At 36.1% G+C, this 22,757-nt stretch overlaps 4 protein-coding genes across 4 annotated transcripts; 2 read left to right on the top strand and 2 right to left on the bottom strand.

The window, feature by feature from the left end:
• The first annotated feature begins 849 nt into the window (after positions 1 to 849).
• LOC108206390 (homeobox-leucine zipper protein HAT7) lies at positions 850 to 2,792 on the top strand. The gene is made up of 4 exons (XM_017376672.2): positions 850 to 1,202; positions 1,416 to 1,795; positions 2,080 to 2,206; positions 2,374 to 2,792. Exons 1-4 carry the CDS (start codon positions 1,106 to 1,108, stop codon positions 2,541 to 2,543), a joined length of 774 nt encoding a protein of 257 aa, XP_017232161.2. The 5' UTR covers positions 850 to 1,105; the 3' UTR covers positions 2,544 to 2,792.
• Positions 2,793 to 8,009: 5,217 nt separating this feature from the next.
• LOC108207610 (uncharacterized) lies at positions 8,010 to 10,454 on the bottom strand. Its single transcript, XM_064086901.1, has one exon. It carries the CDS (start codon positions 10,452 to 10,454, stop codon positions 8,010 to 8,012), a length of 2,445 nt encoding a protein of 814 aa, XP_063942971.1.
• A 1,005-nt stretch (positions 10,455 to 11,459) lies between these two features.
• On the top strand, positions 11,460 to 16,169 carry LOC108209123 (serine/threonine-protein kinase PBL34). The gene is made up of 7 exons (XM_017379873.2): positions 11,460 to 11,718; positions 12,207 to 12,430; positions 13,147 to 13,484; positions 13,579 to 13,714; positions 14,343 to 14,479; positions 14,560 to 14,683; positions 15,392 to 16,169. The coding sequence occupies exons 2-7, from the start codon at positions 12,232 to 12,234 to the stop codon at positions 15,916 to 15,918; spliced, it is 1,461 nt and encodes a 486-aa protein (XP_017235362.1). The 5' UTR covers positions 11,460 to 11,718; positions 12,207 to 12,231; the 3' UTR covers positions 15,919 to 16,169.
• A 555-nt stretch (positions 16,170 to 16,724) lies between these two features.
• LOC108209124 (uncharacterized) lies at positions 16,725 to 20,399 on the bottom strand. Its single transcript, XM_017379874.2, has 5 exons — positions 20,045 to 20,399; positions 19,864 to 19,913; positions 18,194 to 18,317; positions 17,793 to 17,888; positions 16,725 to 17,661 (listed from the first exon to the last, which is right to left on the bottom strand). The coding sequence occupies exons 1-5, from the start codon at positions 20,226 to 20,228 to the stop codon at positions 17,042 to 17,044; spliced, it is 1,074 nt and encodes a 357-aa protein (XP_017235363.1). The 5' UTR covers positions 20,229 to 20,399; the 3' UTR covers positions 16,725 to 17,041.
• Between the last annotated feature and the right edge of the window lie 2,358 nt (positions 20,400 to 22,757).

The raw sequence follows: 22,757 nt of genomic DNA, 5'->3' as shown, positions 1-22,757 counted from the left end.
TCGTAATGAATGTCAGCAAACACATTTAAATTGACCGTTGCAAAATTTAAATGAACTTATGATGGTATGCTTTCTGTGTCCGTCGTAAGTTAGTCTGAATAATCGGCCATCAGCTGCTGTCCTCCTTTCTTCTCTCTAAACTTCACTTTTCTGCCAAAGCAACATAATTTTCTTTATGATTTCACAAAAAATATGATATAAAAACAACGATCATCACTCCAATCAATGTAAGCATATATATGGTAAATCTTTACTTATTCTTCAATATTTATATGTGTTTTATTTGTGTTAGTATGTATTTTTGTTTATATGCATATTGAAAGTGATATGGATATTATTCGCAATGATTATGGAATTACGGATTATGAATATAATGAGGGGGTTAAATATTTTTTGACATTTGCGAGAAGCAATTCTAAAGAACCCCTTAATCCAAATTTTCTTATTAGATGTCTTTGCAATACATGTGGAAATTAATCAATTACATCAACTAATTTCTGATGTCGAGTTCCACTTATTTGCAACCGGTTTTCTCGAGAGTCATATCACATGACACTGTCATGCATGGCGAATCTAGCACCACATTTTATGAGATGATTCATGTAATTTTAATGTTACGCGGTCCAATTGTGATCCTATGTATTTTATCAAATCGCATGTACGGTTGATCAACGATTTTAAAGAAAAAAGATCATAGGGCACACCCCTATTTTAAAGTGTATTTGTAGTGCAATTATACATCGATTTAATATATAAATATTTGTAAAAAAATTTACCGTCAATATAAGCATTTCGCTTATGTGCACTGTGCAGCATGATGATAAGAATATCGCAGTAGATTTGTAAACCAGTGATAATATTATAGAAAATGTGTATCTAGCTGTTTATATGTATATAAAGGTTTCTCTCTCACACCAACATAATATCGCTGTTTTCCAGTGCTGCTGCTTGACACCCATGTTCAACTTTTGTTTCTCCGTAAGATCTAGGAATAAGCCATCACCATAAGAGCCAAACTACAAAACGCCAATACAATTCACAAACCCTGAAACGGGAAAATTAAGCTCATCAAGAGATTCGGCATCATATATCTGATATATGATATATGATTTTCAGCGATATGTCTTTCCAGCTCCCAGCTGAGACCAATATGTTTCAACCCTATCATGATCCCAATTCCATCTCTCCCCAGGATTATCAAGGTTGGTGCTCCCTCTCTCTCTCCCTCCCTCTCCCTCTCTCTCTCTTTCTCTCTCTCTCTCTCTCCCCTCTCTCTCCCTCCCTCTCCCTCTCCCCCTCTCCCTCTCCCTCTCTCCCTCTCTCTCCCTCCCTCCCTCCCTCCCTCTCTCTCTCCCTCTCTCCCTCTCTCTCTCCCTCCCTCCCTCTCTCTCTCTAACACAAAGCATGATCTGCAGGTGTTTCACCAATGATGATGGGAAGATCGATGTCGTTCACAGGAATGGAGAGGTGTGAAGAAGTGAGAGGAGAGGATGAGATGTCAGACGACGGATCACAGTCACTGGGAGAGAAGAAGAGGAGGCTTAACTTAGAACAGGTGAAGGCACTCGAGAAGAGCTTTGAGTTGGGTAACAAGCTGGAGCCGGAGAGGAAAATGCAGCTGGCCAGAGCTCTAGGACTCCAGCCTCGACAAATCGCAATATGGTTCCAGAACAGGAGGGCTCGCTGGAAGACTAAGCAATTAGAGAGAGACTATGACATTCTCAAGAGACAATTCGATGCTCTTAAGGCTGATAACGATTCCCTCAAGTCTGAAAACAAAAAACTCCATGGAGAGGTAACTTGGATCTATAATTAAAATACTTTCTTTATTATTTCATCTAATTATTACACAATTTTACATCTATTTTCATTAAGCATTAGCTATGAAATTACCATGCATAGGTACATTGTATAACTTGCTCCTCAAATTATCTAATTCTTTCTAGTTCTCTTAGTTTCTATTTTCTAAATGACTTTATTTAATGTATTATTTGAAAGAAAGAGAATTATAAATGAGGGATGATCCACCTTATATTTAGAAGTAATAAATACTCTCATACTTATTAATTGGAATTGCAGTTGATGGCACTTCAAGGTAGAGAATCAGGCACTGAGAACAGGACTATCAACCTCAACAAAGAAACTCATGAAGGCTCTTGGAGTAATGGAAGTGAAAACAGTTGTGATCATGTCCACACTACCACAGGTAAGTAAATTAAATGAATTCAACAAAACAACAATTAATATTTAATTCTTATTAATTCTAGTACTTGCTAGGATCTGTGATTTTCAATCATCCATCATTCAATTTTTCAGTAATCAACTCCAAATCCTGGACCTGGCTAATTTTGTAAAACATTCTGCATTCCACAGGTCCAACTCAAGTATTCCTCCAAAGTTCATCATCCACGCCGGACCTTCTGCATTCTCATCAGAGACTCAATCCAACAGTCCCCGACGAAACCTTCTGCACCATGTTCAATGGCATCGACGATCACCCTGGTTTCTGGCCATGGCCTGAGCAGCATCAAAATTTTCATTGATCATCACCGTCATTTCATGACATTTTTAATCGAATCGAATCCGACATATAATTAATCAAGTAAATTATAACGCATGCAATGCATTTTCCATCTTAGTTTCCTCCTATGTACAGATCAACACTGGATCTAAATTGCATGTTGATCTAGCGAACGCTGAATTGGGCGGCTTAGTATTTTGAATGTATTATATTATGAATATTCCCACATTTGTGAGAAACAATAATATATCGTTGCGAATCGGTTGGACCACTTGGGGAAAATATAGTAGAATAATCACAATAACAATCATATCGTAGCATAGAAAAGGCTTGAAGCTACATGTGACATGTCTGCGTAACATTTGCCACTGAATGGGTCTTGTGCTCTGGCATGGCCCATCATCTCAAATTTATGCAATTAATTAATCACTAACATCTAAATAAAAATAAATAAATGAGATTCTCTTTCTCTTGAACCCTTGTATAATCATGAATAAAAGCTTAATTGGGTACTGCAGATCAGTCATCAACATCACAGTATCTCAAGGTGGTTTTAAAATTTTGCCTTAAAGTTTATTATTTTTGTTAAATTTTGTGTTTAGCAAGTGCCATATGATATATTATAAGGGTTTGTCTGCTGTGTGCCCATGAAAACATGCTAAGCACGGAATTTTATATGTTGGTATATTTTGATTAGTGTGGTGGTTGTATATGCAGGGGGTCTACCGTTATTAAGATATGAGAGTTAATAAAAATCTTTCAAACATGTAAAATTTTGTGATTAGTGTGTGCCATGAGCATACTATAAAAACCCATATTATAATACGGACCATGTGAGGTGTTGACAGGACTATAAATGTATAAAGATGAGAAAGGGGGTTTGGAAATCTATGAGGATAGGCTAAAATCTAAAACGGTGAAAGATGGAAAAGAGGGTGGAAGTGGGAGAAAGGGATAGGAAGAATCGAAAGCACAAATTCCAAGAGAAGAAGAGTCCAAAGAGAAGGGTTATGAATAAAAACAAAGGGTGGTGTTGAGTGTTTTCTTTAGAAGGGGCGGGGTCATTTTCTTTGAAAATGACATTTTATTTGTCTATTTAACTAGATCCTCATCTCACTATCTATTCATCTTTCGTGCTCAGGTCAGTGTCAGACTGTGTTTCATAAAGAATCCATGTGATCCACTGTCTCTATATCCAGATTTCTCTTCTGCTAGTCTGCTACTGCACTAGTATTTTTTTACTTTCATTTCAGAACAGATGCTTATTCAATAATAATAATAATAATAATAATAATAATGTGAATTAAGAATTTCAAATCATTCCTTTTACTTTTGCATTTTGTGTAATACCTGGCTTTCTCTGCGAATAATATTACAGCATATATTTACTTCATGATTAATGAGTTCAGTTAACGGAAATCGACGGAATCTCAATCCCATGCATAAGTATTGGCTAGGTATTTTGTTGTATGCAATGGAGCCCATTCTTATCAGGTAGTTAAATCGTACATTTCCATCCTTTATTTTTCCATACTCATTTCCGATTTACATTCCCAACCTTCGTCCAAACACATCTTACTCTTTGAGAAATAATATCTAGCTTCCTTGCTAGTACACTAAAGGCAGTTGTACAAAGATCTAAAAGAAGCACCACTACTATTACGAACGTAGAACAACTGGAAATCAACTATGTGCACTAACTTGACATCTTTAGCACAAAAGAAGCTTGGGGGCTCCATTTAAAGCTGTTTAAATTCGGTAGCATGGGTGAATAGGTGATCAGGCTAGTTCTTGGGAGATCAGTCGCTGTAAGTTAACAAGAGTCGCTGTTAGCTAGCGTGATGACTTGGAAAATATGGACCAATACTAAGTATGAAATGCGTGGAATAATACTTAGACGTGAAACTCATGCATGGCTTCACCTTGGGATTCTCGCTCAACCTCTGGGAGCTAGGAGACATACAAGTGTTCTAAAAGAGAAAAGTAGCCCCCAGTTAGCTACTATTGACTTTATTTTACTCATAATTTGTATAATATAAATTCAAATTTTTGTTTTATATAAAAGTGAAATTAAACTCATGTATGTTGCGAGAAAATTAGCGGTAAATGTAAAAATATATAAAATGCTGGTTTCAGTAGTTGACCAGCAAGTACCCTAGTTTATCCAACACAGCATTAACTTACCTGCAATTCTTCAGAAAAAGTTTGGGCACATACTCTAAGCTGCAGTATAGTATCTATTTTATACTTCAAAATTTTAATTTGTAAATAAAATTTTTATTATAAAAAAGAAAATTAAAAAGTAAATTATATAGATATGTGTTCCATGCATCTTGAGTTATATGCCTAAAGTGTTCATGGATCAAATTCTCACTTAAAACCAGTTAATTTGACTCGTTCTGTTTTCAGAACCGTAATCCAGTAACTAGGGTTCATTCTTATCAGTAATGTTGGTCTCCATATGTATAAAAAACTTTCATCAATACAAATTTGTCTTTTAAATAAAGAATTAGTTGTTATTGTATGCTCATAGACAAGCAATAGAATTTTTTTAAAAAATAAAAAATAAAATTATATCTAAATAAATAAATAATTATTACTCTCTTCATCTCATATTATTTGTCTTATTTTGACTATTTCATAGTCAAATTGACCGAATTTTGACGGCAAATTACATAAATTATATATTTATTAAAATTTTAAAATTTATGTCATTAAAAAATAGATCCAATCTACTTTAAAATGTATTTTTCAATTTTTAAAGATAACTAATAATTTCATTTTAATTATCAGTCAAAATGTAGTGAATGGGACCTTACGATAATGAAAAAGGACACAATAAAAAAATACATATATAATATGAAATGGATGGAGCGAGTATTATGCCAGGTACATACGAGAAAATCCCTAAGAAATAGTAGTCACTAGAAAGAGACCGGCCCAATATTTCTTGATGCTGCATAGCGGCAAGTAATCGGTGCGATTCGTATATGTACTGTTTTTTCAGCTTGAATGCATCCGTTGTCAGCTATTCGAGATAACTAACATATGGGCTCATAATGGAGTATTGCTGACCCAGCCCACAAAAGAACGCTTCATTTGGGCCTCCTCGGTTTTATGTTAGGATTGAAACTATGAAAAATGGTCTATTTTGTATTAACAATATGAAGTTTACAAGAGTTCCAGTACAACAACTCTGAGATACAGAGTTGCAGAGAGAGTACAGAGAGAAAGAGATAGAGAGAGAACACAGAAATGGTCAACAACAAGCTAACTCCTACCAACTACCAGCCATTCTCTTTATAACCGAATTTTCCTCCAAAATGTTATTAAAAATGATCCCCCATTCGTGACAAATTCCCCTCCTTAATTTCAAGCTTGTCCTCAAGCTTGTTGTCCTAAGCTCTGAACTGTGGAAACTGATTGCAAATGAAACTATAATCCTCCCAAGAAGCCTCAGATTTATCCTTATCCTTCCACTGAATTAACCACTGTAAAATGCTCTCTCCATTTCTGAGAACTTGCCTTCTCTGCAACACTTTATCCGGAACCAGACTAACTTCCTCATCTTGATCATAGTCTGGAATTTCTTCTGCAGTAATTGGATTATTTCCCACATATTTCTTTAACAATGAAACATGGAACACAGGGTGAATTTTTGAATGAGCAGGCAGTTTAAGTTTGTAAGCTACGCTCCCAATCTTCTCCTCCACTTGAAAGGGCCCGTAAAACTTAGCAGCAAGTTTCATAGTTGTTCTTGTAGCTACAGACTTCTGCCTATATGGCTGTAGCTTGAGAAAAACCCAGTCTCCTTTAGCAAATACTCTCTTTGTCCTTCTCTCATCAGCATAGAATTTCATTCTATGTTGAGCTTTAACCAAACTGTTCTTGAGCTGACTTAAAACTTGTTCCCTTTGTACCAGTAAGTTTTGAGCAACAGGTATCACCATGTCATGTAAAAGTCCCAGATTTAATGGAACTGGTTTAACTCCATATAACACCTCATGTGGAGTTACTCCAGCACTGCTCTGAAACGAAGTATTGTACCAATATTCCGCCATTGCCAGCCAATGCTTCCAGGTGTTAGGCTTGTCCCCTGAAAAACATCTCAAGTAAGCTTCCAAACATTGATTCAATCTCTCTGTTTGCCCATCACTTTGAGGATGGTATGCTGAAGTGAAATTGATTTGTACTCCCAGCTTTTCCAGAATAGAAGTCCAGAATCGACTAGTAAAAATCTTGTCTCTGTCACACACAATTGTATCTGGCAGGCCATGCAACTTGAATATGTTATCCAGGAATACATTTGCAACTTCCTCTGCATTAAAAGGGTGTTTTAATGGTATGAAATGACCATATTTGGATAAACGATCAATCACCACTAACACTGTATCAGCCCCATCTGATAAAGGAAGTTTCTTCACAAAATCCATGGCTATATGTTGCCAAGGAACATTGGGAATCTCCAGAGGTTGTAAGAGTCCAGGTGACATTATATGCTCACTTTTATGTCTTTGACACACCTCACACTGTTGTATCCATTCCACTACATCATTCTTCATTTTTGGCCAGAAAAAAACTAGTTTGAGTCTCTGTAAGCAAGCCGTTTGCCCTGAATGGCCACCCAACGCAGACTTATGTAGTGATTTAATCACTTGCTCCCTCACATGACCTCCCTTTCCCAGATAAACCTTCCCTTGTTTCTTCAAAATACCTTGAACATATTGGTACTCAGACTGCACATTACTGTCAGTTTCCAATAAGATTTTGGAAATAATCTGTTGACACTCCTCATCTTCACTGTAGCTGTCCATAACTTGCTGCAACCAAACAGGCTTTAATTCTGTTATTACATTGACCTCCCCAACTACAGTAACCTCTTTCTCATGCACAGCTGGACTGATCACCCTAGACAAAGCGTCTGCAGCCACATTTTCAACCCCTTTTTTGTACTGTATTTCATAATCCAAACCTAGCAACTTGGACAACCACTTGTACTGTAATGAAGTATGCAAATGTTGCTCCAATAAGTACTTAAGAGATTGGTGATCAGTTTTTATGATAAAATGGTGCCCCACCAGGTAATGTCTCCACTTTGTTACTGCTAAAACTAATGCTAGCAACTCCTTTTCATAAACTGAAAAACCCATGTTTCTCTTATTAAAAACTTTACTCAAATAAGATATGGGCTGTCCTTGCTGCATAAGTACAGCTCCCATGCCAGTAGCACATGCATCTGTCTCCACCACAAAGGGTAATTTAAAATTTGGCATGGCCAACACAGGTGCCTCACACAGTGCCTTTTTCAATCATTCAAACACTGTAGTTTCCTCCTTTCCCCAATGGAAATTCTCCTTCCTCAGCAAATCAGTCAATGGCCTAGTCATTATTCCATACCCTTTAATAAAACGTCTGTAGTACCCTGATAATCCCAAAAATGCTCTCAAAGTTTTTACTGAATCAGGTACAGGCCAAGACATGATGCTCTCTATTTTGGCTGGATCCATACTCCACTGCTTGATATAATATGACCCAAATATTCAACTGATTTTGTAGCAAAAACACACTTGGACTGCTTAGCATACAGTGTATTTTCCTGCAACAATTTAAGCACTATTTTCAGTTGTTGCAGATGGCTCTCCATATCAGTACTATACACTAGTATGTCATCAAAGAAAACCAGTACAAACTTCCTTAAAAATGGTTTAAAAACTTGATTCATAAGTGCTTGAAAAGTAGCTGGTGCGTTAGTTAAACCAAAAGGCATAACAATGAACTCAAAATGTCCATGATGTGTCTGAAATGCTGTCTTGTATGTATCAGAAGGCTTGACTAATATCTGATGATAGCCAGACCTAAGGTCTAACTTAGTAAACAAAGTTGCACCATACAATTCATCTAATAATTCATCAATATTAGGTATGGGAAACTTATCTTTAATTGTCAGCTTGTTCAGATGCCTGTAATCCACACAAAAACGCCATGTATCATCCTTTTTCTTTACCAGAATTACATGTGATGCAAAAGGACTGTTACTTGTCTTAATAATGCCACTGTCAAGCATTTGCTGCACCTGATTTTCTATCTCAGTCTTCTGAGAATGTGGATATCGATAAGGCTTTAATTTGAAAGGGTTTGAACTTTGCTGTAAAGGAATAGCATGGTCCACAGGTCTGGATGGAGGCAGATTTGTAGGTACTGCAAATACTCTTTCATACTTCTGTATTAAGCTTTTTATGTCTTCTGGCAAGCTCTTGTCCTTGTCAATGCTACAGAGGCCTTCCTTTAAGTTTTGTTGTGCTAATTTTTTATTCAACACTTTCAACTCTTTCCCTCTGACCAATTCCAAGCTTGCTTCCTCCACCCTGCCATTTAACATCATCTGTCCCCCCTTCTCATCATCTGCATTTAACTTCAGATATAACTTCTTAAAATCAAATAGAATTGGACTGTATTGCTCCATCCAGTCCACTCCCAAAATTACATCCCATCCAGAAATCTCAATAATTCTCATATCAAATGTAAACTCATATTGCTGAATTTTCCATTTAACTCTGGGCACATAAAAATTACTTCTGACAGTTCTGCCATCTGCTAATTTGACAGTTATGGTGTCACAACTCATCTTCTCCACATTCATTCTCTCCAACAATTTACTGTTAATAAAGGTCATGGTGCTACCAGTGTCTACCAGCATATGTACCTTTTCTCCTCTCATACATCCCTCCAAATTAATAGTTTTCCTGTCAATTTTTGCAGACAAAGCATTCAGAGACACTTCCTCCACTGTTCCCTCCTCCCCTTCTTCAATCATTTCCTCCAAAAAATCCTTCTCTCCTTCCTCCATCAACATATAAGTATACTGTTGATTCTTACATTGGTGTCCCTGGTTATATTTCTCCCCACACTTATAACACAAATGGTTATTCCTCCTATACTGAAACTCCTCTGGAGAAATCTTCTTGAACTTATCTTTCACTGATTCTCCTTCCTTCTTTTCAGCCACCACATTAGTTTCCCCTTTCTTATCATTTGTGGACCACTTGGTATTGATACTTACTACTGACTTCTTAACCTCACTTTTCTTGCACATTATCTCAACAGTTTGCTCTTGGTATTGTGCAATTTCTACAGCATCCATAAGGGTCATTGGTTTCATCAATCTGACCATAGGTTTTAATTCCATTTTAAGGCCTGAAATGAAACTAGATATGAAGTATTTCTCATCCAAATGTGGATTTCTACTTAACAACACAGCTTTCAATTCTTCAAACTTCTCTATATACTCGATTACAGAAGAAGTCTGTACTAGTTTATTGAACTCCTCTTGTTCATCTAACCCTCCTTTCTTACCAAAACGTTTAGTTAAAGCCTCACAAAATTGCACCCAAGAAACAGATTCTTGCACCAACTTAAGACTCTGAAACCAAATCTCAGCCCTACCCTCCAAAAACATTTCAATGTAATCAACCTTAAGAGAGTCATGTACCTGATTAATAGTGAAAAACTTATTACATTTCCGCAACCAAGATCTTGGATCTTCTCCATGGAAATTCTGCAAATCAACCCGAGGCTGATACAACTGATTTCTATTCCCCTTATCACGCGATCCTTTATCCTGCTGACTATTAGGAGTCTGCAACAATGAAGAAGCTCGATCGAACCCATTGTCATGCCCACCCCTTTTTTTAAGCAGCACCCCCTGAATCCGGTGATTAATCCGATCATCCATTGTAGCATTGTAGGACTCAATCTTGGCATCACATTGCGTGACTAGAGTCACCAATTGATCAATCTTGCCAAGAATCTTCGATTCCATAGACAAATTCGTTGTCTCAATCATCTTAAAACAAGAGTTCTGCACCTCATGAATTCTGGATTCCATGTCTTTCCACGAATCATCATGATTTTTAGAACGAGTAGTTGACGCCATTTCCGAAGACGAACGAGCGCTGATACCACTTGTTAGGATTGAAACTATGAAAAATGGTCTATTTTGTATTAACAATATGAAGTTTACAAGAGTTCCAGTACAACAACTGTGAGATACAGAGTTGCAGAGAGAGTACAGAGAGAAAGAGATAGAGAGAGAACACAGAAATGGTCAACAACAAGCTAACTCCTACCAACTACCAGCCATTCTCTTTATAACCGAATTTCCCTCCAAAATGTTATTAAAAATGATCCCCCATTCGTGACATTTTACTCATACACAAGAGGCCTAGTATCCGTTTTGTTTTTTATGAAGAGTAAATTTATGCGTTAACATCACAGTGGATTAATAAATAGAGGGGTCCGGGTTTAAGCCAATCGATAATCGATTATTGCAGTCAATTGTTGATGGTATTTTATGTCTCAGTAAATAATCAGTACTTTTCAAACATTTTATTTCACTTTGATAATTATTTTATTTAGGAAAATTTTAAAGATATCGAATCAGATATAAAACGGGTACAAAGTAATATATCTTAATTTTATCCGTTACAATTTAAACGTTCACATCATTCATGTTTCTGAAAATTTTACCGATTATAATTTAAACGGTCACATTATTCCTGTTATTGATATTACATTATAACATATCCACGGGTGTAACCTCAAAATTTTCTTAAATTAATAATGAAAACACGAGTTGCATCATTTTATATCTTTTTTTTGCATAATTTGATATCTCTAATATTATCCTTTTGTTTATTTCATATTTCAATGTTTTTAAAATAAAACCACAATTATTATTCATAATCAACTTCTTTTTTTTTTTACCAAATTTGGTGAATCACAAATATGATTAAAAAGACAATTTTAGTAACTGATTACTGTATCTGAGTAGATTAGAAAAAGATTGCTAATCATCGTTAAAGAAATGTAACAATGAGAGAAAAATTATTATCATGTGTTTTTTTTCTTTAATTGGATAGAGGGACAAAGAAAGAGCACTAAAGAAAAAAGATCACACCTTTTCACGCAAAAACAAAAACCCATATTTCTCTCTCCAAAGAAAGAGAGAGTGAGAGAGTGTGAGGAGAGAGAAACACACACATTCTCTCACACTCTCTAGCTTGCTCCTTGTTTTTATTCTACTTCTTGGTTGGCCTCGAAAACAACTCTTGTCCTAGTCTTTTATTTTCTTGAAAACCCCTTTTGTTTAGGATCACTTTTCTTCATATGTTCTGTGTTTGGTCCTACACTCAGCTCTGGTGAGTTTTGCCTACATTATCTTTTATCTTTCTTGATTGGCTTCTAGGGTTTCTGAATTTCAGTTCATTTGATGTATATGTATATAATAATCTACTACATGGGTTGGTTCTTTTTTTGATTTTAATCATGCCCAATTTGTTAATTTGCCACCCAATTTTTGGTCTTTGGATTTTGTACTTTGTTGGGTTTCGTGTAAAAATGGAATTTTTTGTAATGGTGTATGTGTGATTTTGCATTCTGATGTTTGTTTAATGGCTTTTGCTACTCAATTTTTGGTCTTTGGATTTTGTACTTTGTTGGGTTTTGTTTAAAAATGGAATTTTTGTAATGGTATATGTGTGATTTTGCATTCTGATGTTTGTTTAATGGCTTTTATTAGTGTGGGGTTTCAGGTTTTTTTCCTTGTTTGAGAAGTTTGGGATAATTTGTGATAAGCAGATTGTATTGGGTAAAAGTTTGATACTTTGCACTTTGTGTGATGAAACAGGTATCTGAATTAGGGATTGAGGAAAATGGGGTTAAGTCATGATGCTGCCAAAATGGGAACCGTGGTTGCGAAAGAATCAAACCAAAGGAAGGATGCAGCAAAGGAAATAGATGAGGATGATGCGGTGAATGCTCGTTGTTGGTTTAAATTTAGGTTGTTTGGAAGGTGCTCAGCTTCAAGGTCCAAAATAGATAGCTCAGTAAATGGAGGCACCATACAAAGCGGTAATTTTCTATTGAACTGATAAGTTGAAGCATGTGCTGGATAGTGTTATATAATTTATCAAATGTGATTATGCAGAATTGTTTTTTCTTCGATATTGTTTCCTGATTTTGCTGTTTATAAGTTAATATTATATGTTAGCTATGTGGTCTCCGTATCTTTGGTTCTTAATATGGTTAGCTTCTGGTTTGACTTTAAAATTGTAACTAAAGATGTATTAATATGCCGGTTTGGGGGGGGGGGGGGGGGGGGGGGGGGGTGGCCGGCCTATTTGCTCTAAATATTCACTACGTTTAGTTCATCAAGTTCACTTATCCCATGGGCTAATGCTTCTTGTGCAATAGCTTTTGATCCACTATCTATTTTGAAAAGGGTGCTCAGATTCTACATGTACAACAGCTTTTGATTCCCATTTGAAATACTGATGCTTAAATGTTGATCATTTTATTTGTACTCGCCATATTTTCTGTTGAGAAGAATGTTTTAATTTTCTTGCAACTTTGTTATTAGTGCCCTTTGTTTTGATATATATATTTATGACCTATACATATACACTGAATATATTGCAATATTAAGCGGCAATGAATTCTTCCATATGTAGCATATCTATGAAGTTTCAAGTTGGGATACTAGGAATCTGTCAATGAATTGATTCCTAATCAAACAAAAAGATGCATGATCTAATTCTTTTTCATTTATAAATTTGGTCTTGTTGCAGAAGAAAACAAAGCTAAAAATGATACATGTAAAGAACAACCAGTTGTTCCTGTTATGTCCTCATCCACAACCAGCAATGCTGGAAGTACTCCATCCACTCCTAACTTAAGTGAGGAATTGAAGATCTCCTCTAAACTTCGAAAATTCTCTTTCAGTGAACTTAAGTCAGCTACAAGGAATTTCAGACCCGAGAGTCTACTTGGTGAGGGTGGTTTCGGCTGTGTTTTCAAAGGTTGGATCAACGAACATGGAACCACGCCTGTAAGACCAGGCACAGGGCTTACTGTTGCTGTAAAAACCCTAAATAATAATGGGTTGCAGGGTCACAAGGAGTGGCTGGTATGAGATCCTACTAGTTTATTCTTCTGGATATTAATAGCTACATTTGGTTTTTCCTTTTTATATGCATTTCTTATACAAAGTTGTTTGTCAGGCTGAAGTGAACTTTCTTGGTGACCTCCTTCATCCTAATTTGGTCAAGTTGAATGGCTATTGCATTGAGGATGATAAAAGGCTACTTGTATATGAGTTTATGCCGCGAGGAAGCTTGGAGAATCACCTGTTTAGAAGTATGTAAAATTGACTTGTCACAAAGTTCGTCAATTTATTCTTAAGACAAATTGTCACCCAGAATATAGGGAACTGAATGAGGACTTCAATATGATTCATCCATAAATCCTCTAGGCCCTTAAGTGGCAAACCTGATTTCTAATAAAAGACAAAAAAAGTAAAATGTAGAACAACAGGGACAAAGTGTCGGTCTTCTTGTCTTACATTACCTTATGCTGGTTATAAATTCTGGTGACCGATGAAATAGTTGTTCTTCCAGAAGATGTTATTCAGGAGATTACGTGAAAAAAACTAAGGAATCTCATGTATTCTCGGGATCTTTACTTAATTACCATATGAGCAGAGCTTCACAAGGAATATAAAGAATCATTTTTGAAGAGTTAATAACTCATGTTAAAAAAAGCAGCGTCCCCCCACCCCCTTTCTTCTAACTTTAATGCGCTATCAACTCGGTTCCTTATCTCAAAAATATTTTTCTTATCTTTCTTTTTTATTTCATATAGTTTCTTATAAACATTTTTATATCTTACTGTGTGCTATTGGTGATTTCTGGATTATGTGCCTCTGATATCTTTTTTCTTACCTTGTTATTAATATGCTGAATAACAAAAGCGTGTTGTGTGGCAGGATCCCTACCTCTTCCTTGGCCAGTGAGGATGAAGATTGCTCTTGGTGCAGCAACTGGCCTTGCTTTTCTTCATGAGGAGGCTGAGAGGCCAGTTATATATAGAGACTTTAAATCATCGAACATCTTGCTGGATGCAGTATGCAGCTCAAACTTTCTGATTTTAAACTGCAGTCTGTTTTGCTAAATATAATTAAAATGTTTAAACTATTATTTCAGGATTACAATGCCAAACTTTCTGATTTTGGACTAGCCAAAGATGGTCCAGATGGTGATAATACCCATGTTTCTACTCGGGTGATGGGAACTTATGGCTATGCAGCTCCGGAATATGTCATGACAGGTGAACAACAATCAACCTTATCTTTGTTTATTATTACCGACCCCATGCTTCAAAGAATGACATGAGAACTAGAACTTTATAAGATATATAAGTATATTACTTGCTTAATTGACTCATCTAGATTTGTTAAGTGAATTCCTTGTGCAAGGACATGCAGGCTTGGACTGTATTTTACTTTTTAAGACACAAAATACCTAGGTGATTAGGAACGAGATGGAAGAAAAACTCATTGGCCATCTGACGCGTGTGGAATTAAGAACTAGACAACTAGTAGATCACTATAAGAAAGAGAAACATACATATCTGATATTTTTTATGGACATGCATGTTCTGGTACAATTAATTGATTAACCTTTTAGCAGATGTATGTGGTGAGGTCGCTAGAATAATCAAATGTTCAATTGCTTGATTTATGTATTCAAACTTGCCTTAAAACTATACTTCAGAATGAGTGCTCATTTTTTTAGAAAATCCATTTAAAGTGGGGGGTTGATTTCATGTGACTTCCATATAGGACTTGTTCCATTTAAATTTTTGACGGCTGACTTGTATAACTCTATTGGGGGTGTTCATAGCATACTTGATTATTAAATGTTCAACTCTTTGAACTAGTGCTTTTCCAGTTGTTTACATAGCGATAGAGGTCAACCCAATTCTAGTTCTGAATATTGGACGTGAGAGAGCTAATATGATCCATTTTTTTGCCAGGACATTTGACTTCAAAGAGTGATGTCTACAGCTTTGGTGTTGTTCTGCTTGAAATGTTAACTGGGCGAAGATCCATGGACAAACACCGACCAAACGGGGAACATAACTTGGTAGAGTGGGCAAGACCTTGCCTAGTAGACAGGAGAAAGTTTTATAAACTTGTAGATCCTCGCCTCAATGGTCGCTTTTCATTGAAAGGTGCGCAGAAGACTGTTCAATTGGCTGCCCATTGCCTTAGTCGTGACCCTAAAACAAGACCTCTGATGAGTGAAGTTGTTCAGATTCTAAAGCCTCTACCCGATCTCAAGGACATGGCATGTTCTTCCTCCTACTTTCAGGGCATGCAGGCTGATCGAGGCGGCGTCAACCCAAATGCCAGAAATGGCAATAGGTCACAGGCAGGTTTGGTGCCCAAGAATAAGCAAGTTAATCGGAGCCTCACCATTCCAAATGGACAGAATGCATCTCCATATCACCAAAACTATTCTCTTCGGTCACCAAAACCTCCTAGGCTATCAGAGGAATAATGATTTTATGCTTACCATTTTTGTAAGTCTGTTATACACAGTCATCCCCGAGAAAATGGAAACGATTCCTCAAAGCTTAAACTTGCAGTGTAGCTTTTGGAATCAATATATTTTTCTTCTGGGTGATGGAAGGTTGTTTTTTGTTTGGGTAAAAAGATCCTTTGTCGGGATATTAAAACCGGTATACTTTGTGTTTAGCACCTTTGGTTTGGACATAAGGTTTTGGTTAAAGACAATTTATCTTTGGAGTATTCACTTGGCGTGCAACTATGCTAGATTGCTAGTTTAGTATTTAAACCATATAGATGCAAATTAGTGTGTATGAATATATGACCAAGATATATAAACAGGTGATGCAAATTACTGTTAGGAAGAGATTTGAAATGTAGATAGCCAGTTACTATCTAGAGATAGGATTCCAGATATTTTTATGGTAGCTGTAGCTGTATTTGGAGTCTGACATCTTTCCTCTCCTGTAAGAGCTTGAAGGTTCTATAGTGGAGACGTGGATGAGTATCAAGTCGGACAACGCTGAGGGGGTGTTTGGATTGTGAGTGAGAATGTGAACCGGAAATGAGTGAGAATGTGAACCGGAAATTGGAAATGAGGGGTATGAAAATGGGTATTCAAGGGGAGTGTAAGTTTACCTTACAAGTAGGATTGGGTTCAAGGGGAGTGTGATGATTTACTCTCCAAGTGGGATTAGGATTTTCAGTCCATGCATTATTGCTAATTCAAACACCAACATAGGTATGAGATTCTGATTTCCGCTAACCGGACTCATTAACCATGAACCAAACGCCTCCTGAAATGAATAAAGGAATTTGTACACATAATTTAGTACAAACCTTCAGTATTATTTGATTAATTGGTTGTAAATTGTAATGCGGCTTCCAGCTGATTACATGTTGAAGGAATTTGGCTAATTAAACTGGTTTGAAAGGCTAAAAAATACACATCTTCATGATGTGATGTTCAGCATCTCAAACCAGCCAGCCAACCAATGCATTACAATCTCCCGGGTAGGATAAACAGATAAAAGGGCAGAATTCTGGAAAACCGGTGCTAGTACAGGAGCAAGAAACAAACTAAAACAAATATGACACTGCTTTTACGCCACTTCTCACCTCGTCGAAAATGTAAACACCATGTTGTGCTTGTATGTCTTTCCAGGCCTAACAATCTGTGAAGGGAAGTTTGGGTGATTTACTGAATCAGGGAACCCTTGACTCTCCAAACACAAAGCCGAATGGGGTTGATACACAAACCCGCCTTTTCCAGTCACGTTTTGTACATAATTAGCAGTATAAAACTGCAATCCTGGTACATTGGTTGATAGCTCCATTACCCTCCCACTTTTCTCATTGTACACTCTCGCGGCAAGCTTCATTTTCTTGCCTCCGTCAAGTACATAATTCATATCATAGCCTCTAAGTGGTAGCAACTGGGCTATCCTGCTTCCAATGGTCTGGGGTTCAAGGAAATCATATGGTGTGCCCTTGACGGATACAAGTTTCCCTGTGGGGATGAGATTATCGTCTGTGGGCGTATATTGAGATCCATATATCTGGATCACGTCAGATAAAACGTCACCAGAGTTGTGGCCTCCAATGTTCCAGTAAGTATGCTGTGCTAGATTCACTGGAGTTGCCTTGTTTAGCGATTTTGCTCTCATTCTAATGCTAAGTACATATGGTGCAACAATTGCATATGAAACCGAAACTTCAAGATCCCCCGGGAATCCTGTACAGTAGATATAATAATTTTATCATGCGTATAGTCTAGAATTTTTTATATGTCACTATTAACTTAAATTTTAAGGTTCAAAAAGAATATAAATAAGACTTTCAGAAAGATTGCCTATTTGTGATCACCTTCTTCACCATCGCAACTGTGATAAGAGAATGAAATTCTGTCACTCTCATGCTTTGTTACCTTCCATAAAACATCACTGAATCCTATTACTCCGCCTGAAAATTATTTACAGGTATCAATATATTGATTCAGATAACTCAGTCAAATATTAATTCTAATCTCTGAAAAAAGGCAATGATCAGAAGAAGTTCAAACTCGGACTTGTTTCTAAGAGTTGTATATATCCATCTAATTAGTAATTACAACATTTTTCTTAAAGAACACCATCATCTTGGCCGGAAATGACAGACTACTTGTGCAGAACAAGAAACGTCATTTTGTACTCTCGATTTGAAGTGCTTTTCCTTGGAAACGTTAATAATAGTAATTGTAGTAGTACTAAAAAGAAGCAGTTGATTACCATGTAACATGTTATTCTTTTCATTAGGTTTGAGCTTGTAATGAATTCCATCAATAGTAAATTGAGCTCCTCCAATCCGGTTAGCTACCCGTCCGACAATTGAACCGAAGTAGGATGTATCATTCTGCAACAGATCATTAATCCCAAACGTCAATCAACACTGTTGTAACATGGATTCCAAGAGTATTAGTGGCACTATTTAGTTGATTAACATTTAACTAAACTTTGTAATGAATATTACAACTGATCATGGTTGTTGGACTAGTTAGTTGTCAGCTTCAAAGTTCTGGCACTTAATTATGATAGTAAACTAATTGATACCATGGCCCGGGAATTATCTGTTAGCGGTTAGCTGTTAGCGGATTGAATTAGATATTTTGACTAACTGACCGAAATAGATGTTTTGACTAGCGGATTGAATTAGCGGTTTGTTGTAAAACTGTTTGGTAAATAGCTGTTTGATGAGCTTTTTGTGACACATATCCAAACCGCTAACCCAAAAAGCTCGTCAAAATAGCTTTTTCAAAATTAGCTTTTTAGATCCAAACCTCTATTTCAATCCGCTAAGTAACTACCAAACACCAATTTTAGCGGATTCTAGTGGTCAAACCTCTAAATCACCTCAAACCTCTCATTTTGCCCCAAACCTCTAACTTCCAAACAGGGCCAATATGTAAAGTTATAAATGGTATCAACTTGTACAGCAATAAGTTGGCATTTAAAAAGACATGTGCTCCCAAAATCACTTGTTGGATATGTAACCTTATTTGCATATATTACTAAACTGCAGCATATACTCTTAGTATTAAACTCGGTCTAGTTCGCCAGAAGATTCCAGGAAGTACATAATAGGTTAAGAAAACAAATATAAAATTAAAGAGGTTAGCCTGAATTCCAATTCGGAAAGCGACTACAAGTCGCGCTGGAGTCAACTGCACCAGTAGGCCGGTTACTCAAAATGATCAGGATCCTTCATTGTGATGATCAATGTTTCTGGCCGAACTCGAATCATTCGAATTCTTATGAAATGCACATTTGTCTTTGGCCAAGGCAAGTCAGAAAAACTATTGGGAGGCTTGTCTTGCATAAGACTGTAATACCCAATTAGCCTAGATATGTCCAATTTTAAGTACTTAAAACATGAACTTCTACTGCTAATAGCAAGTCATGCTCCCCACTTTGTAATTTCTCCGACTTATAGCAAGTCAATGCTCTCCATTTTACAAAATAATTGCAAGTTCATATACTGAGTGGCGGAACCAAAGCATGACTAACCTCAAACATTACTAAAAAAATTAATTTTCTCATCTCGACAAAATCAGAAAAAATAGTGAAAGACAAAGTATAACTTTGATTATTCACTAATTCCGTCACAACTAATCTCTATTCCTGATTCCAATACGGGTGTTATCCTTGCCTTCACTTTTTTTACGGTTTAAGCATCAAATTTTACTTAAAAATATAAATAAAATCCTGACACCAAATCCAGTCATCCGTATAACAAAAAAAAAACGTAAATATAAATTAAAAAAATTAGCATCTATTACTCGGAAAGCTATGGCCAGGAGTGGAGGAGGCGTTATCCATTCAAAGAAGAAAAATAAGGCATGGTAGGGTAATGTAATTAAGTTAATGGATAAAAAGGTATTGAAATATGAAGAAATGTGTACCGTATACTCGTAAACAGACTGATAACCAAGAGCAACATCTGCCATATTTCCTGAAAAACAATACATAAACCACAAGTTTCATCAAAATTTTAAGATCCTATGTATAGATATCGATATTATAATTTACTTCGAAAACCGATAACCGAATGCTCAGCCCTAGTCGGATATGAGTATGACATACCATATCTGTCAGGAACAAGGAGGGAGATGAGAGTAGCTCCCCAGTTGGTAAATTTAGCTGAGAAGTTGCCTCTCTTCACCTCATAAACTCCCAATGCTTTGCTTGCTGAACTTCCACTAGAAAGGCTTATCATCATCATCATGATGCTTATAAACAAGCCAGCCATCTTCTTATTCATTTTCATGATTTAGCTAGCTCTACTTTGCCGCTACTTGTATGTATTTCCACTATTTTACAGTGCTGCTGCTATATATAGGAGTGGAGTTGTGTGTGGAAGCTGGGATTTGAACTTTGATTAATCTCCAGTGGGTGCTTTCACGTGTATAAGAAAAGTCTTGCCGTTTCTAATAAATGTGAATAATTAATTTCGGGAAATGTTATTTCTGGATCAAAATTTATTTTATAATCATTATTTTTCAAATTGTCTCGTGTATGCCAGTTAATCATGCAACAGTAGTACAAGTTGATCTAAAATAAAATTTGTAGACCAACTTTGTAAGTTGCAATAATTCTCTTTCTTCACATGCATTTATTTCTTCCTGTTTAAATATGTTTGGTAAATTAATCTCGAATTAGCAAATATTATATTACTTTATTTAATTATAACTCGAACTCTGAATGCATTGTAAAAGATGATGTTGAAAGGAAACGAGTGAGGGTTATCCACAAAAGACGGGCCTGTGCGAGCTATTGATATAGATAAGTGGAAGGAAAGGGACAAAACAACAGCCCGTCTTTGGAATAATTTTCTGTCTATATATTCCAAGTCGGTTTTGACTATGTTTCCCTCAAGCTCAGACCCAATCCCAGGCCCCAGCACCAATATTTTAAAAATGTAATTTTTGTATTGTTATTGCAACGAAAGATATTCCGTTACAGCTTACTTTTAATAACTGTATTATTATAATCTCATATTTATTGCAGGTATAATAATTTATAATTAGGTCATAAGATATCTAAAAAATAGATAAAATTCTAATGTTTTATTTACTGCAATATTAGTGCAAGCGGTTTTAAAAAAACCAGCAGTAATAGTAGCGACGGTGGATTCCGATGTAAAAAAAAAAACCGTCCATATGCATTAAATAAATCAGGCATGGCGGCTATCGGAATCGTAAGATGGTCAACGGTTCATGTTGTTCGTTAACTCCGTCGAATTAAACAAAAAGGAACCAAAGCATGGTGGTTCAATAACATGAAGGGGTACTAAGCGCGAAATTTTATACGTTTTTAGAGATTTTGATTTGTATGATTATTGTATATGCAGAGGGTTTACCATTATTAAGAAACAACAACAAATCAAAATGAGTCAAACTTGTGAATATTAGTGCTTAGCATGTGCCCATAAGCATATACTAGAAAAACCGTAACATTAAAACTGATTTAATATTAGTATTTTGCACGAAGTCAGGCAACCGATCTTGAGATTCAAAATTTATTAGAGATTCATTGAAAATTTTTTGATAAATCAAAGATTTCTAGTCGAACTAGAATATGATTAATAAATTTATAGATATTTTCTGATAATTAAACCAAAATTTTTAAATAAATCACAAATCTTTAATACACACACTTGGTATTATGTATGTATATTCAAAACAAACAAGTTGCGTAGGTTGATGGGGCAAATGGCGCAAAATGCAGGGGAGGAGAATGCGGAGGGCAGGAATGATTTGATAAATGAGTGCAACGGCAGGGAATGTGACCTGGTCATAGCTCATATTCAAACGTACAGGGAGAGGGTTTTTTTTCATCTTTTTGTGCAACTTCTTCTTTCCTTTTTGGCTTTATGCTTTTAGTCGGTTTTCCACATTTTCATGTATACGCCACTTTTTCTCCATCAATAATTAACCTATTTTCTCCTACTGTCTTGATGTTTTCACTTATTCGCCGAAGCGGAATCAGAATCCTTTTTTTCAAGATTGAAACAATTCTCTGCTCTTCCTGAACTGCCACTTGGCAATTCAGGAGTAAAAATTAAATTCCAAATTCAGACGGTATTATCATTTTTTTTGATAAAAAGGAATCAATTCATTAATTAAAAGTCATACGGCATCTACAAATATAATCGAAATTGGACAGACGCCGAAGATTATCGCTGTTGAATCATTCCTTCTTGGAGTGGCAACTAAGCGATTTTAAGATGATGAATATATACATTTGTTTCATTGTTTCCATCTGTTGGTTTTCACCTGACTGTTCTGGACAATCGATCACAAATGCGATTCCATAATAACCTTCAAGCCTGAATCAAACCCATAAAAATCATGCCGATTTATAACCTCGGTCATGGTCACGAAGAATATCAAAACACACCAAAACAAAACAAATCAACTCTCACAAGGAGAGACCAACAAAACCCAAATAAATTAGGAATTTATTGAACGGAAAAAAAATTACAAAACAGAAAAATAGAAAAAGAAAATTGAGGCTTTCCACCGGTAAAACCGATGGAAGCCCCCTCAAAAATTTTTAATGGAGGATAGGGTTTAGAGAGGGAGAGGGGGAGAAGGAGGCGCTCGCGTCAAGATATTAAACGGTATTACTATTGTTATGAATTAAAGTGACGAGTGATTGGATAGTTAAATGTTAAGAATTTATATCTTGTCAGCCTCAACAATATAACTGAGCGGTTTGTTTGTTTACCCAGTGCGCATCCGAAGGGTAGCGGCTGCGAATTCCTATATTAAAAAAAAGTATATATTTAAAAAAA

Source organism: Daucus carota, chromosome 2 (assembly GCF_001625215.2).
Source record: "Daucus carota subsp. sativus chromosome 2, DH1 v3.0, whole genome shotgun sequence".
Taxonomy (NCBI): Eukaryota; Viridiplantae; Streptophyta; class Magnoliopsida; order Apiales; family Apiaceae; genus Daucus; species Daucus carota.
Note: the sequence above shows the minus strand (reverse complement) of the source record. Positions and strands in the feature narration are given on the sequence as shown.